Source organism: Centropristis striata, chromosome 8 (genome assembly GCF_030273125.1).
Source record: "Centropristis striata isolate RG_2023a ecotype Rhode Island chromosome 8, C.striata_1.0, whole genome shotgun sequence".
Lineage (NCBI taxonomy): Eukaryota > Metazoa > Chordata > Actinopteri > Perciformes > Serranidae > Centropristis > Centropristis striata.
In genome coordinates, this window is record NC_081524.1 from 763,053 (window position 1) to 776,153 (window position 13,101).

General features: G+C 39.5%; 1 protein-coding gene across 1 annotated transcript in view; it reads left to right on the top strand.

The window, feature by feature from the left end:
- nudt17 (nudix (nucleoside diphosphate linked moiety X)-type motif 17) overlaps positions 1 to 5,337 on the top strand; it is an 11,447-nt gene extending 6,110 nt beyond the window's left edge. The window contains exons 7-8 of the mRNA XM_059339967.1: positions 51 to 187; positions 1,244 to 5,337. Of these exons, the coding sequence (XP_059195950.1) occupies positions 51 to 187; positions 1,244 to 1,409 (303 nt within the window). The 3' untranslated portion in view covers positions 1,410 to 5,337. The remainder of the gene's footprint in view (positions 1 to 50; positions 188 to 1,243) is intronic.
- Positions 5,338 to 13,101: the final 7,764 nt, after the last annotated feature.

The following is a 13,101-nucleotide window of genomic DNA, read 5'->3' on the forward strand; positions in this document are numbered from 1 at the left end:
GTCTGTCTGTCTGTCTCTCTGTGTGACCTCATGTTGTGTGTGTCCTGCAGGCGTCTCTGAGTCCGTGTCCTGCTGAGGTCAGTGGTTGTGTGTGGGCCGACAGTCAGCTGGTCAGAGCCGTGGTGTCGGCCGTGGACGGAGAGGACGCCGCCGCGGTGCGGCCAGACGGCCTGCAGAGCGCCGTCAGGTACACACCTGTTCTATACCTGCAGCCCAGAAACACAACACACTCTTTACTGACACGCCCACTTTATGCTGATAACCCACGAGTCTCCTCTTTACTGACACGCCCACTTTATGTTGATAACCCACGAGTCTCCTCTTTACTGACACGCCCACTTTATGTTGATAACCCACGAGTCTCCTCCTTACTGACATGTCCACTTTATGTTGATAACCCACGAGTCTCCTCCTTACTGACATGTCCACTTTATGTTGATAACCCATGAGTCTCCTCTTTACTGACATGCCCACTTTATGTTGATAACCCACGAGTCTCCTCTTTACTGACATGCCCACTTTATGTTGATAACCCACGAGTCTCCTCTTTGCTGACATGCCCACTTTATGTTGATAACCCACGAGTCTCCTCTTTACTGACATGCCCACTTTATGTTGATAACCCATGAGTCTCCTCTTTACTGACATGCCCACTTTATGTTGACAACCCACGAGTCTCCTCTTTACTGACATGCCCACTTTATGTTGATAACCCACGAGTCTCCTCTTTACTGACACGCCCACTTTATGTTGATAACCCACGAGTCTCCTCTTTACTGACACGCCCACTTTATGTTGATAACCCACGAGTCTCCTCTTTACTGACACGCCCACTTTATGTTGACAACCCACGAGTCTCCTCTTTACTGACATGCCCACTTTATGTTGATAACCCACGAGTCTCCTCTTTACTGAAACGCCCACTTTATGTTGATAACCCACGAGTCTCCTCTTTACTGACACGCCCACTTTATGTTGATAACCCATGAGTCTCCTCTTTACTGACACGCCCACTTTATGTTGATAACCCATGAGTCTCCTCTTTACTGACATGCCCACTTCATGCTGATAACCCACGAGTCTCCTCTTTACTGACACGCCCACTTTATGTTGACTTAAGAATCCCTTTGATTCAATGAACCCGATAATCCAAAGTATCTTAGAATCAGATACTGGTTACTGATGGTGTACAGAGTTCATTGTTGACTTCTCTGTGACCTTTGACCTCTGGCTGTGTCTGCAGCGTGTCTCAGGTCTCAGCAGACGGCGCGCTGACTGACTCCACGCTGCCGCTGGAAGTGTTCGTGAGCCGGGCGCCATTCAGCGGCCCGGACGTGGAGCGGGTCAGCACCGGGACCAAGTTCGCCCTGGAGCTGTGGCTGAGGAGCCTGGAGACCCCTGACCCCTGACCCCTGACCCCTGAAACTGACTCTGTTTTGTTTTATGGACTCTAATGTTGATGTTCTGATGGCTGGATATCTAACCGGCGTTTGTAAGGTCGACGTATTAAAACTGGACTTAAATAAACAGTTCTGCATTAAAACGTCTGAATTCCAACAGGTGGTCTGACAGAAGGAGAGCGGTCTGGCTGCAGACCTCCAGTGTCAGGACCGGAAATAACAAACATTTTGTCGTCTCTTAAATATATATTGTATTTTTTATTTCTATGCACCATTATCTCGTGATAACAACTTATTATTTTGTTATCTCGATATAACAAAGATCGTTTTCTCATGATAAATTAAATAAATGTAGGTTTTGAGGCTTAATTAGGCTGTTTTGAGGGAAGTGCCTGACGCACGACGCAAGTCATTATCAACATATAGGCTATGAATGGATTTAATTTTGACACTTGATGTGTGCTAATGCAATAATAATGCTGGTAGACTTATAATGCAGTGTATAAATTCATGTTTTTCGTGTTAGTCTTGATTCATTAAAAATCAATTAATTAAAAATAAATCAACAAAAAAAGCGGCTTCTTCCAAAACTGTGTATACAGTTTTATTATGAATTTTCTTGCCCACAAAAAGTTTATTTCTCGTCCGGACACTGGAGGAAGCCTGAGAGTGGAGCAGATAACCAGATCGTCAGATAACCAGATCGTCAGATATCCTGATCGTCAGATATCCTGATCGTCAGATAACCTGATCGTCAGATAACCAGATCGTCAGATAACCTGATTGTCAGTCAACCGTTAGCCATCGTTAGCATAACTTATTTATTGCAAACCATCCACATTCTCTCTTACCATTCGGCAATTTGCAAACGTAACCTGTGGTGTTTGTATTTATACGCAGGAGTCCTTTAAGAGATGACAAAATGTTTGTTTTGGTTCTTTTGGCTTCATCAGACCGGGACCTCCAGCACTCGTAGGGGCGGTTTGCAGCCGAGTGCGAAGCGGTTGGGATGAGAGTCAGCACCTCCAAGTCTGAGGCCATGGTTCTCTGGGTGGAGACAGGTACTGCCCCCTCTGGGTGGAGAGAGGTACTGCGAAGGAGCTGAGCCAGAAGGCAAAGTTCTTGATTTACCGCTCCATCTACGTTCCAACCCTCACCTATGGTCATGAGCTTTGGGTAGTGACCTAAAGAACAAGATTAGATCCCCTTAGAGATAGGGGGAGGAGCTCGGAGTAGAGCAGCTGCTCCTTCTCCTCTAAAGGAGTTAGCTGAGGAGGTTTGGGCATCTGGTAAGGATCCTCCCGGGCGCCTCCCGTTAGAGGAGTTCCAGGTCCAACTGGTAGGAGGCCCCGGGGAAGACCCAGAACACGGTGGAGGGATTATATCTCTCTCCTGGCCTGGGAACGCCTCGGGGTCCAGGAGGAGCTGGACGTTGTGGCTGGGGAGAGTGACGTCTGGAAGGCTCTGCTTAGCCTGCTGCCCCCGCGACCCGGTCCCGGACAATTACTTAGAGCACGATGAGGGAAAAAAAAGCTAAAAGAATCTATTTGCAGTCTTGAAAATAGTGACCCTGAAAGATTGACAGTCTTTGTAGAATCTCAGTGTGAGACTAGTCTGTGACTAAAATCTCCTAACACTTGTCTTTAGATGTGAGCAGGTGTGAGCTGATTGTCTTCCAGGAGTCTTTTCCAAATCTTTTCAAAGTCTTCTGGTGTAGAGGTAGCATTATCGATTTATTTGAGAGCACGTCACAAGTGAATGTTTAGACCTGCTTCTAGAGTCTAGACGAAGCCCAGGCTTAATTATTTTTAGGTACACAATCTATGAATCTAGAGGGGAAAGTAGCTAAAGTTAATGTTAGGCTGTAACGTCGAACCATCTTGTTTATTTTCTTTTTCATGCATGATAACAGCTAGCTAGCTAGCAGACAGGGATCCTGCACAGCCTGCTTCTTTTACTGTAGCTGCTAATGTGTTAAATGGAAAAACAATCAGTTGTTACCTAGCTAGCTAATGTCAGTACATGGGTGCGAACTAAATGTTGTCTAAACGTTTTCACCTTCTTCACCTGTGATATGACAGGTTTGCAGTGCACCCCTGTATTTAATTGTGTGTTCTTAGGGTATGTGGACAATGTCTCTATGTCTAAAAAATGTCGGCGCGCGCATCTGCTTAACACTTCTAGGCTGAGCCTCGGATGTGTCAAAATCCTAGCGACGCCCCTGTCATGCACCCCCTGGGGTGCGCGCACCACACTTTGGGAATCCCTGGTATAGTGGGAGATTAAGTAGATTTTTCAGTTATGGCCAAATGAGGTTGACATATTGTTCACAGTGTACAACATTAAGTGGACAGCATGTATATTCCAAAAAGGTATTTATTCTAAATAAACAAAGTAACAACAATTTCTGAAATAATTAAAGAAATTTATTAAACTCATTGCAGACAGTATTATGTTATTTCATCATACATTACAGCAACATTACTTTGTTTGATATTTTATTGCATTATAAACTAATTTTTATTAAAAAATGTAAAAGTCTGGTTTTATTTCATGATTACATTGTTCCCAGTGACACTTTAATTTATAAACCAAAACATATGAAGTTGAATGAACCAAATATCTGATCTCATCATTAAGAATATATGTAATCTAATCTTATTAATATTATCAATGAAATGTCAGAAAATAGTGAAAAATCTCTGTTATAAATCCCCACAGCACACACACATGAATTCAAAAGTCTTGTATAATAATAATAATAATAATAATAAACCAACACGTTTTAATATGAGTAAATATAAGTTAATGACCATATATGACAAAGAAAAGCATTAAATATTTATATTTGAAAAGCCAGAACTGTTTGGCATGTTTTGATATGCTATATTAACTCAAATGAAGAAAGATGTTTTTACTCATGAAAGTAGATTTGAATGATTCAACACAACATTAAAGTTTAAAGGTGTATTTTCACTGGAGTTGATTCCAATCAGATCTCATTTATATTATCTGACCTATAAAATGTGAAAAATAATAAAACATTGCCTGTTATAATTTCCCACAGCCCAAACAGATCAATTCAAATGTCTTGTTTTAATAAACCAATAGTATCTCTATGTTTAAATATCAGTAAATATAAGTTTATGACCAATAAAAGCATTAAATCTTTAAACTGGAGAAGCTGGAACCAGCAGATATTTGACATTTGAGCTTGTAAAAAGACTAAAATGATTATATTTGATTATAAAAACAGCTGCAACGAGTTGATTAATCAGCTAATTGTTGCATCTCTATTCTCACACATCACACAAAGACTCTGAGGAAAGAAACACACTTTTCTCAGATTAACAGCAAATCTAAATTAAAGCTCGTCCTTTCTTTTCTTCTCCTCCTTGTGGAAGGCTTTTCCATCTGCCTGCTTCCTAAAGCTCAGTGTGACGTCGTCATTCACCCCCTGGTCCCTCAGCTTCTGTTTGAACTGACAAACATTATTACTCACACAGAGATTTAATTCAAGGTCAAATATTTTCATAGAAGAGGTTGACATATCGGTCACAGTGTACAACATTAAACGGACAGCATGTATATTCCAAAACGGTATTTATTCTAAATAAACAAAGTGAAGCAAACAAAAACACACAATCTATTGACTATAGAGATCTACACAGTCTAATCTTAATATTATTGCTGACAGTCTAATCTGCATTTTTCTTTACATTTCATCTTCTGGAAACTTCTTTTTCAGACTTTTTTTCCTCACATGATAGTTTGTGACTTTCCCTGTTTCTTCTCCTGTAAACGCTCGGGCTTTTCTCACATTGCTGGATTGTATTTGGACATTTTCTTGGTGCGTTTGGTGGCAGATAGTTTATTATTAAAGTTTATTATTTGAAATGTTTCTTTATCTGTTTCTTTTACTGCTTTAATGTGAATTCACTCTCTGAGGGTCAATAAAGTTTCATCTTGATGCTTCCAACAGTCATTTGTTGCTCATTTTTTGCATAAAATGTGACTAAAAAGCAGATTTACCTGCTTCAGCATTGCCTCCATCACAGCAGGGTCGTTGGGGTCCACAGAGCTGCTCACCCTCAGTCTGATCACTTGCTTTGAGACTTTAAAAAGACAATCAGACATGATGAGTTGAGAGATTTCTGCTCTGATAATAATCAGCATCCTGTTGATATAAAGTGTCCTCAGTTAGTTTTGTCCTGCCTGTGGTCAGTTTAGAGCTATACTGCAGGCCGCCACCAGGGGGCGTTCAGGGCTTTATCAGTCAGGTAGAAGCAGTTACTTCCTCCATCTGTTCATATTCTCACATTGAAGTCAACACAAACTGATGATCTGCAGTTGGTCACTGCACGCTAACATCAGCATCCTGAGTGTTCATATTTACTGTCATGTGATGCTAAAGTAAACCTAAATCTAATATAAATACTGTTTGAATCAGGGGTTACCACTCACCTTCTGGTTCTGGTTCTGGTTCATCTGGACCGGAGCAAATGAATGGAAACATAAAGTTACACCTCCTGTCCACCCATCTTCCAGAGGACCTGAAATCTGCTGCTGCACAATCCTCCTTCCACTCTTTGTTATTAGGTTCCCCTGTGTTCCAGTATCTGAAGGAGGAGTTACTTCCATCGGACCACTTCCAGGAGTCTCTGAAAAGGCCGATCCAGGCATATTCTATTCCTGCTGCTGTAATCACCTCCTGGACCTTCTGGTTCTCTGTCTGGTTCCTCACACTGGCCAGGTCTGTGTGGTGTTCTCTGCAGTAGCTCTGGGCCTCGGTCCAATTCATGGAGTCGTGAGTGAGGACAAAAGCCACATCCAGCCCTGAAAATAGATCCAGAGAAGAGCTGTGCAGAGGCAACATAACACACAACACTGATGCAAACTTTATATTTGAGTTTTTCTCCATATGAATATTTTTCACATAAAAAGGAGAAAATAATTTTAATGATAATAATGATAATAATAATAAAACATAGAAACAAGCAAACACCCTCCATCTCTAAAAATGGTTCCAGTAAAAGTCAAATTAAAAAGATAAGTCTTCAGTTTACTCTTAAAGGTCTGAAGCGTCTCTGAGTTCCTCAGGTCTTCAGGTCTTCCACCAACGTGGACCACAGAGAGAAAACGACGCCTCACCGTGGGTTTCAGTTCTAACTTTAATATTATTAAAAGGCCAGAAGACCTGAGGGTCCTCCAGGGTTCACAAGATAAAATCAACCAGATAAACAGGCTGGACTAAGACCAGTAAGAGATTTATAAACCAGAAACAGAATCTTCTTGCTGTTAATGATGGAGCTCTTTATATAAAGAAAGTGAAATGAAGGCAGGACTCATCTGCTTTAAATGAGCTTCATGTAACTGGAGACAGAGAGGCAAAGAGCAGCAGAGAAGGGGAGAGGTCAACAAGCTCAACTGGTCTGTTTTACCTTCACTCATCAATATTCTCACCTCTCACATCACAGCAGACAGCCCGATGCTCCCATGTGCATCTGTTATCGTACCATCGTCCATCACGTTTCATCTCTGTGCAGTTTTGAGCACCTCCTTTATTGTTTGGTTCTCCAGGACCCCATGGTCTGAACTCCTCCTCCTGTGGTCTGTAGAAGCTTGTGTTTGACAGTGACCACCTCCAGCTGTTCCTGTCATCGTACAGTCCGATCCAGACTCGCTGAAACACATATTTGCATTAATAATAATATTCATGTGTTCATATGAACAGTGAAACAGGTTCTGCTTCCTGTAATAATTCTGCTGTTTATACTGGACATTAACCCTCTATGGTACAGTGTTGCCCCATTTCTGGCCTGTCAAATTTCTACAATGCATGTTTTTGAGTGATGCAATACTTTTAAAAAGAGGGAAGAGTATAGGTAACCAATAGCAATGCTTTAATTTGTCACATGATCTCCAGGAGGCCATATTGAAACCCTGTTTTGCAGAAAGGAAACAGCTTTGCCATTTTGCGCCACAAAAAATCACTCAAAACGTCATTTCCTGGCCCTTTTCCATCTGGAAAACAATATATTCCTACTGACAGGTGAGTAAACCTTCATTTCTGATAGTTTCATACACTCAGACTGTTGAAGACTTTCATTTCAATGGGTCGTTGGTTAAGTGGTACAATGTTTCCTACAGGCAACATTCAGACAAAAAACACGGTTAAAAACATTCCTTTCATAGTGTTTTTAAATTTAAAATGTTATGTATTGTTCCCTGTTGAAGCCACTGAATCTTTTACACATGTTTATTGAATAAATTATGCTAAAATTTATTTAAAAAAACTCTCTTTTCCACTTATGAACCGTTATGGTATAATGTTGCTTATGGGAAAAAAAAAAAACAACTTCCAAAACTGGCATCATAATGCGTACCATAGAGGGTTAAGAGATCTCTTATAATACTCGTTCAATGGGGAACTAAATCCTTCAGAGTAAAGAACAGATTTTAAAGTTTCTCTGAAGTATCACGGCTCAGATTATAACACTTTAAATCCACGTGTCACTGACATGAAGTCAAAAACATGTTTGAAGGGAAAGAAAGAGGAAAGAGAACTCACAGCCAGTTTTCTTGATTTGAGCGTTGTGTTCAGGGTCTCCACATCCTCCATGCTGTCTACAGTGGCCAGGTCTGTGTATTTCTCTCTGCAGTAACTTTGTGCATCAGTAAAGTTCTTCTGTTCAGAAATTAAATGGTACTGACGTCCAGAACACAGGCCTGTAGAGACACACATGAATACTGGTCACATTTATGCTATAAAGAACTTTTATACATGTTCACTTTGGAACTTTACACTTTAATGAATAATATATATATATATATATATATATATATATATATATATATATATATATATATAATATTTAATATAATAATATATAATGTAATCTAATAAGATATAATATAATATTTAATATAATAATATATAATGTAATCTAATAAGATATAATATAATATTTAATATAATAATATATAATGTAATATAATAATATATAACATAATATAATAATATATCATGATATTTAAAATAATAACATACAATGTTATATAATAATATATAACATAATACAATAATATATAACATAATATAATAATATATAATATAATATGTTTTAATATAATAATGTAAAACACAACATAAAAATATATAATATAATAATATATAACATAATATAATAATATATCATGATATTTAAAATAATAACATACAATGTTATATAATAATATATAACATAATACAATAATATATAACATAGTATAATAATATATAATATAATATGTTTTAATATAATAATATAAAACACAACATAAAAATATATAATACTATAAACTATAACATGATAAAATAAGTTTTAATACAGTAATTTAAAACATAACATAATAATATATAATACAACAAAATATCACATAATATAATAATATATAATATAATAATATCTAACCGTGGTTGGTGTGCCGTGAGATTTTGTGACAACCACACACTATTAATGCAGTATACAACAATACAAAACGTTATTAATTTATTTTTAATTCCCTGTATTATTGCTGTGTGCGTCTCATTTCCCCATACAGAGGCACATTCTATACCAGTGATTCCCAACCGGGGGGGCCCGACCCCCCCAGGGGGCCGCCAAAGATCCACGGGGGGTCGCGAAGCCCTCTTGATTTCAAGGGGTGTAATAAATCTAATGGGTTAAATATATACATCTATACCTATAAATTTGAAAAAAGTCAATCTCCAAGTGTTGCACCCATGCTATGATGACTCAAAGTCTTCTCTCTTGGCAACTTTATTTACTTAAAAGCTCGGTTCTTTTACCGGAGCATGTTGCGGACAACAGGTACGAAGATCTTCTACGATACCCAAGACAGCGCACTCTAGCGTTTTCTTTAGACATTTTTTCGAAGAGCATCTATTGAGGTGTACTCTAACATTTTCTGCAAAGATCATCAATTAAAAGAACGGTACCACAACAAAACACACGAAAAACTACAGCCACTTTATGTCCAGCCTATAATACAGGCATTTTTTCAGGGTGCAATACTAGCTCACAACACATGGCAAGGCTTCATGCAAGTTTGAATGTCTGCTTTTTCAAAAGTAATTTAGCATATAAGTGTAAATTTTACCTCTTAACCCTTAATAGGGCACTCATTGAAATACTTGCAAATTCCAAATTTCAACCCTATTGGAGGATATTACATACAGACAGAATGTATAAAAAAAATAAATAAATAATATTTTGAAAAAAAAGTTTACAAGATTAAAGTGGCAAATCTATGAGAAAAATGTGCAGATTTATGTGATTTAAAGTGGTGAATCTGCGAGAAAAAAGTTGTTTTTTCCCACTTTTTTCTCATAAATCTGTGACTTTTTTGCGCAAATTTGCTACTTTAAATCTCTTAAATCTGCAACTTTTTTTCTTGTAGATTTGCCACTTTAATCTATTTTACTACTAATCTACTTTTTTTTATAGAAAAACAACTATTATATTATTCATACTTGGCCTTAATATGCCTTCATAGTCAAGTTCTCCTTGTTTCTTGCAGATTTTTCTAAGTTTTTCATTTTTACATTGGAGGTCCAGGTCAATAAAGTTAATATTATTATATTATTACCATACTGATTGGTCAGATGTCATGGGGTCACCGTCTGTGACATAGCCTGATCTTTGCTGATTAGATGGAATAAATCCATGTGGTTCTACGACCAAACAGAGAGACATGGGGACCCACTGAAGTTACCAAATATAGTTCTTCGCCCGATAACGGGTTAAAACCGAAAGTCCACACAAAGTTGGTGTCCCTTGAAAGCAGAAACTACGCTGATTATAAAGATATGTGTCACATCACTGTGCGGCGAAAACTCGGCCAGCTAGCCCCCAAAGGGGGGGGGGGGGGGGGGTCGCCAAAGTTTACAATGGTAAAAATGTGGGTCCCTCAAGAAAAAGGTTGGGAACCACTGTTCTATACTACCCTCAGAATAACTAGTTTAAACCTCGCCCTCAAAGGGAACCCAGTAGTTTCACCGTATTATTCACAGCTTTCCAGACCACACTAGTTTAAATTATAATGAAATAGTTTTGATAAATAAGTTGTGGTTCACTACAGCATGTTCATTTTACAGCCCTCTTCCCTTCAGGTCAACAGCAGCATGGTGACAGAGAAACGTTCCTCTCCGTCTGTCAGAGAGAAAGACAAGAGACTCTGACTGGAAGACAGCCAGCAGCCACTTCACGCATGCTGGTTCATTAACAGACTGGACGCTGAGGAGTTAACATGTCCTGCAGGACTCTGTGTGCTTTGGGACGAGTCTCCAAAAGTCTCCAACAAGAACAGAAAAAGTCCCTAAATTTGTCTCAAGTCACTTTTTTGACAAAGAGTCTCTAGAGAGGTCTGAATAGTCTCTGAATATATTGACTATTTAGACTTCTTGTAAATAAGAAGCTTTCAAAATAAGAGCACATTGAAGCCTCAACCAAAGCTATAATAGTTTTGGATTTTTCATTAGTTTTAATTTCGTTGGGATTTTTCGTTCCAGTTAGTTTTAATTAGTTTTTAGAGTGAGTTTGCTAGTTTTAATTATTAGGGACTGAGCACTAACGGTGCGATGACCCTATTGTAATTGGTCCGTCTATTATTATTCTTATTTATCTGAAAAGTAAATTGCTAATTTGGGGCCTTTATCATATTCAAAAACTCACCATTTTTGGAATATACATGAATCTCTGCTGAAATTTACGTATTCTGGTGGTCCCGGGAATGGGCGTGGCAAATTGACTCATCAGCGCCCCCTTGAAAGTCAAGAAAATTCAGCCCCTCGCACAGGAATGTCGTAGAGACACGAAATTTGATACATACATGGATCATGGCAAGACGCACCAAAAAGTCTCAAGAACCCATACCCGAAAACGTACAGGAAGTCGGCCATCTTGGATCGAAAATGGCGTTTCCTGTTTTGGCCCATTTCCACGTCGCATACTTAAACAAACTCCTCCTACAGATTTTACCCGATCAACTTCAAACTTGGTCAGTACCATCACAAGGCCTTTGGGATCAAAAGTTAATGAAAGCTTTACCGCCGCTCACACTATGTGGGCGTGGCATGGCGGCAAAATATGGCGTCTCGCCATAAAACACGAGATTGTTATAACTTTTCCATTCTTTGTCCCATCTCCTCCAAACTTCTCATGCTTCATCAGAGTCCAGCCCTTAACACTTCTACATAACAATATTTCATAAAGCCCCGCCCCTTATGCTATATCCATGCCCCCTTTCATCACAGGACCACGTTGCATCCTTTAACAAACTCCTCCTACAAATTTCACCATATTGCCTTCAAAGTTGGTCAGTAGCATCACAACCCCTTTGGGATCTAAAGTTATATAAAGCTTTACCACCTGTCACACTATGTGGGCGTGGCATGGCGGCAAAATATGGCGTCTCGCCATGAAACACGGGACTGTATAACCTCACCATACATTGTCTCATCTGGCCCAAAATTCTTACACGTGATGAGGGTCCAGCCTGGAACACAGCCACATGTCAATATTGACACACAGTCATAGCGCCCCCTGCTGGCAACAGGAAGTAACAACTTTAACGCCTAGCCCCAGTAGTAGGTTTCACGTAGAGACACGAAATTTGGTACACACATGAATCATGTGGAGACGCACCAAAAAGCCTCTTGGACCCATACCTCAAAGTCCGCTATCTTGGTTTGAATATCGCACTTGTCATCGTTTTTGGCCATTTCCACGTTGCATACTTTAACAAAATCCTCCTACAGATTTCACCCCATGGACTTCAAACTTGGTCAGTACCATCACAAGAGCTTTGGGATCAAAAGTTATTTAAAGCTTTACCGACGGTCACACTATGTGGGCGTGGCATGGCGCCAAAATATGGCGTCTCGCCATCTAACACCATACTGTATAACTTGACCATACATTGTCCAATCTGTCCCAAATTTCTCACACGTGATTAGGGTGCTCCAGCCTCCATGTCTTCCTCCTAAAGAGGCCTTTTATAAGAAGAAAAGCAGCAGCAGCAGCAGCAGCATGTGTTTAGACTGTGATGCTTTCCTGTGAAACAGACAGGAAACCTTTCTCTGAGCAGCTTCTGGCTCGCTACACTTCACACAGTTTATACAGATATTAACATTATATATTAACATGATGCTGCTCTGATGCTCCTCGGACTTCCAGCAGGAAAATTAGTGACACACTGACGACTTTTTGTTAATGTGATGTTACTTACAGTTGCTGCTGCAGAGGAAAAGTAACTTTGTATGTCCCTCCTCTTCGGAGGAGGAGGAGAAGAGGAGGAGGTGGCGGCATGTCTGTTGGACTGCGTTTGTCTGTGTGTGTGTGTGTGTGTGTGTGTGTCTGTGTGTGGGGGTGGGGGGTGGGCGGGCGTTTGTTTGGTCATCAGCCAAATGAGCCAATCAAACGTGAGTTTGAAACGTAGACTTGAAAAAGAAAATTGGACTGGCACATTGACGCTGGTGAAAGAGGGGTAAATGTGACTCTGAACATAATTCACTCAGTAATGGTAGGGTCGATTCTACCCTTGCAAAATATGGGAAGACAATCTAGCGAACCTATATAACTGCACTTCAAAGATATTGCATATAAGGTTGCTTAAAAGTTGGTAGGGTCATGTCCCTACTGTCCCTATGCAAAACTAC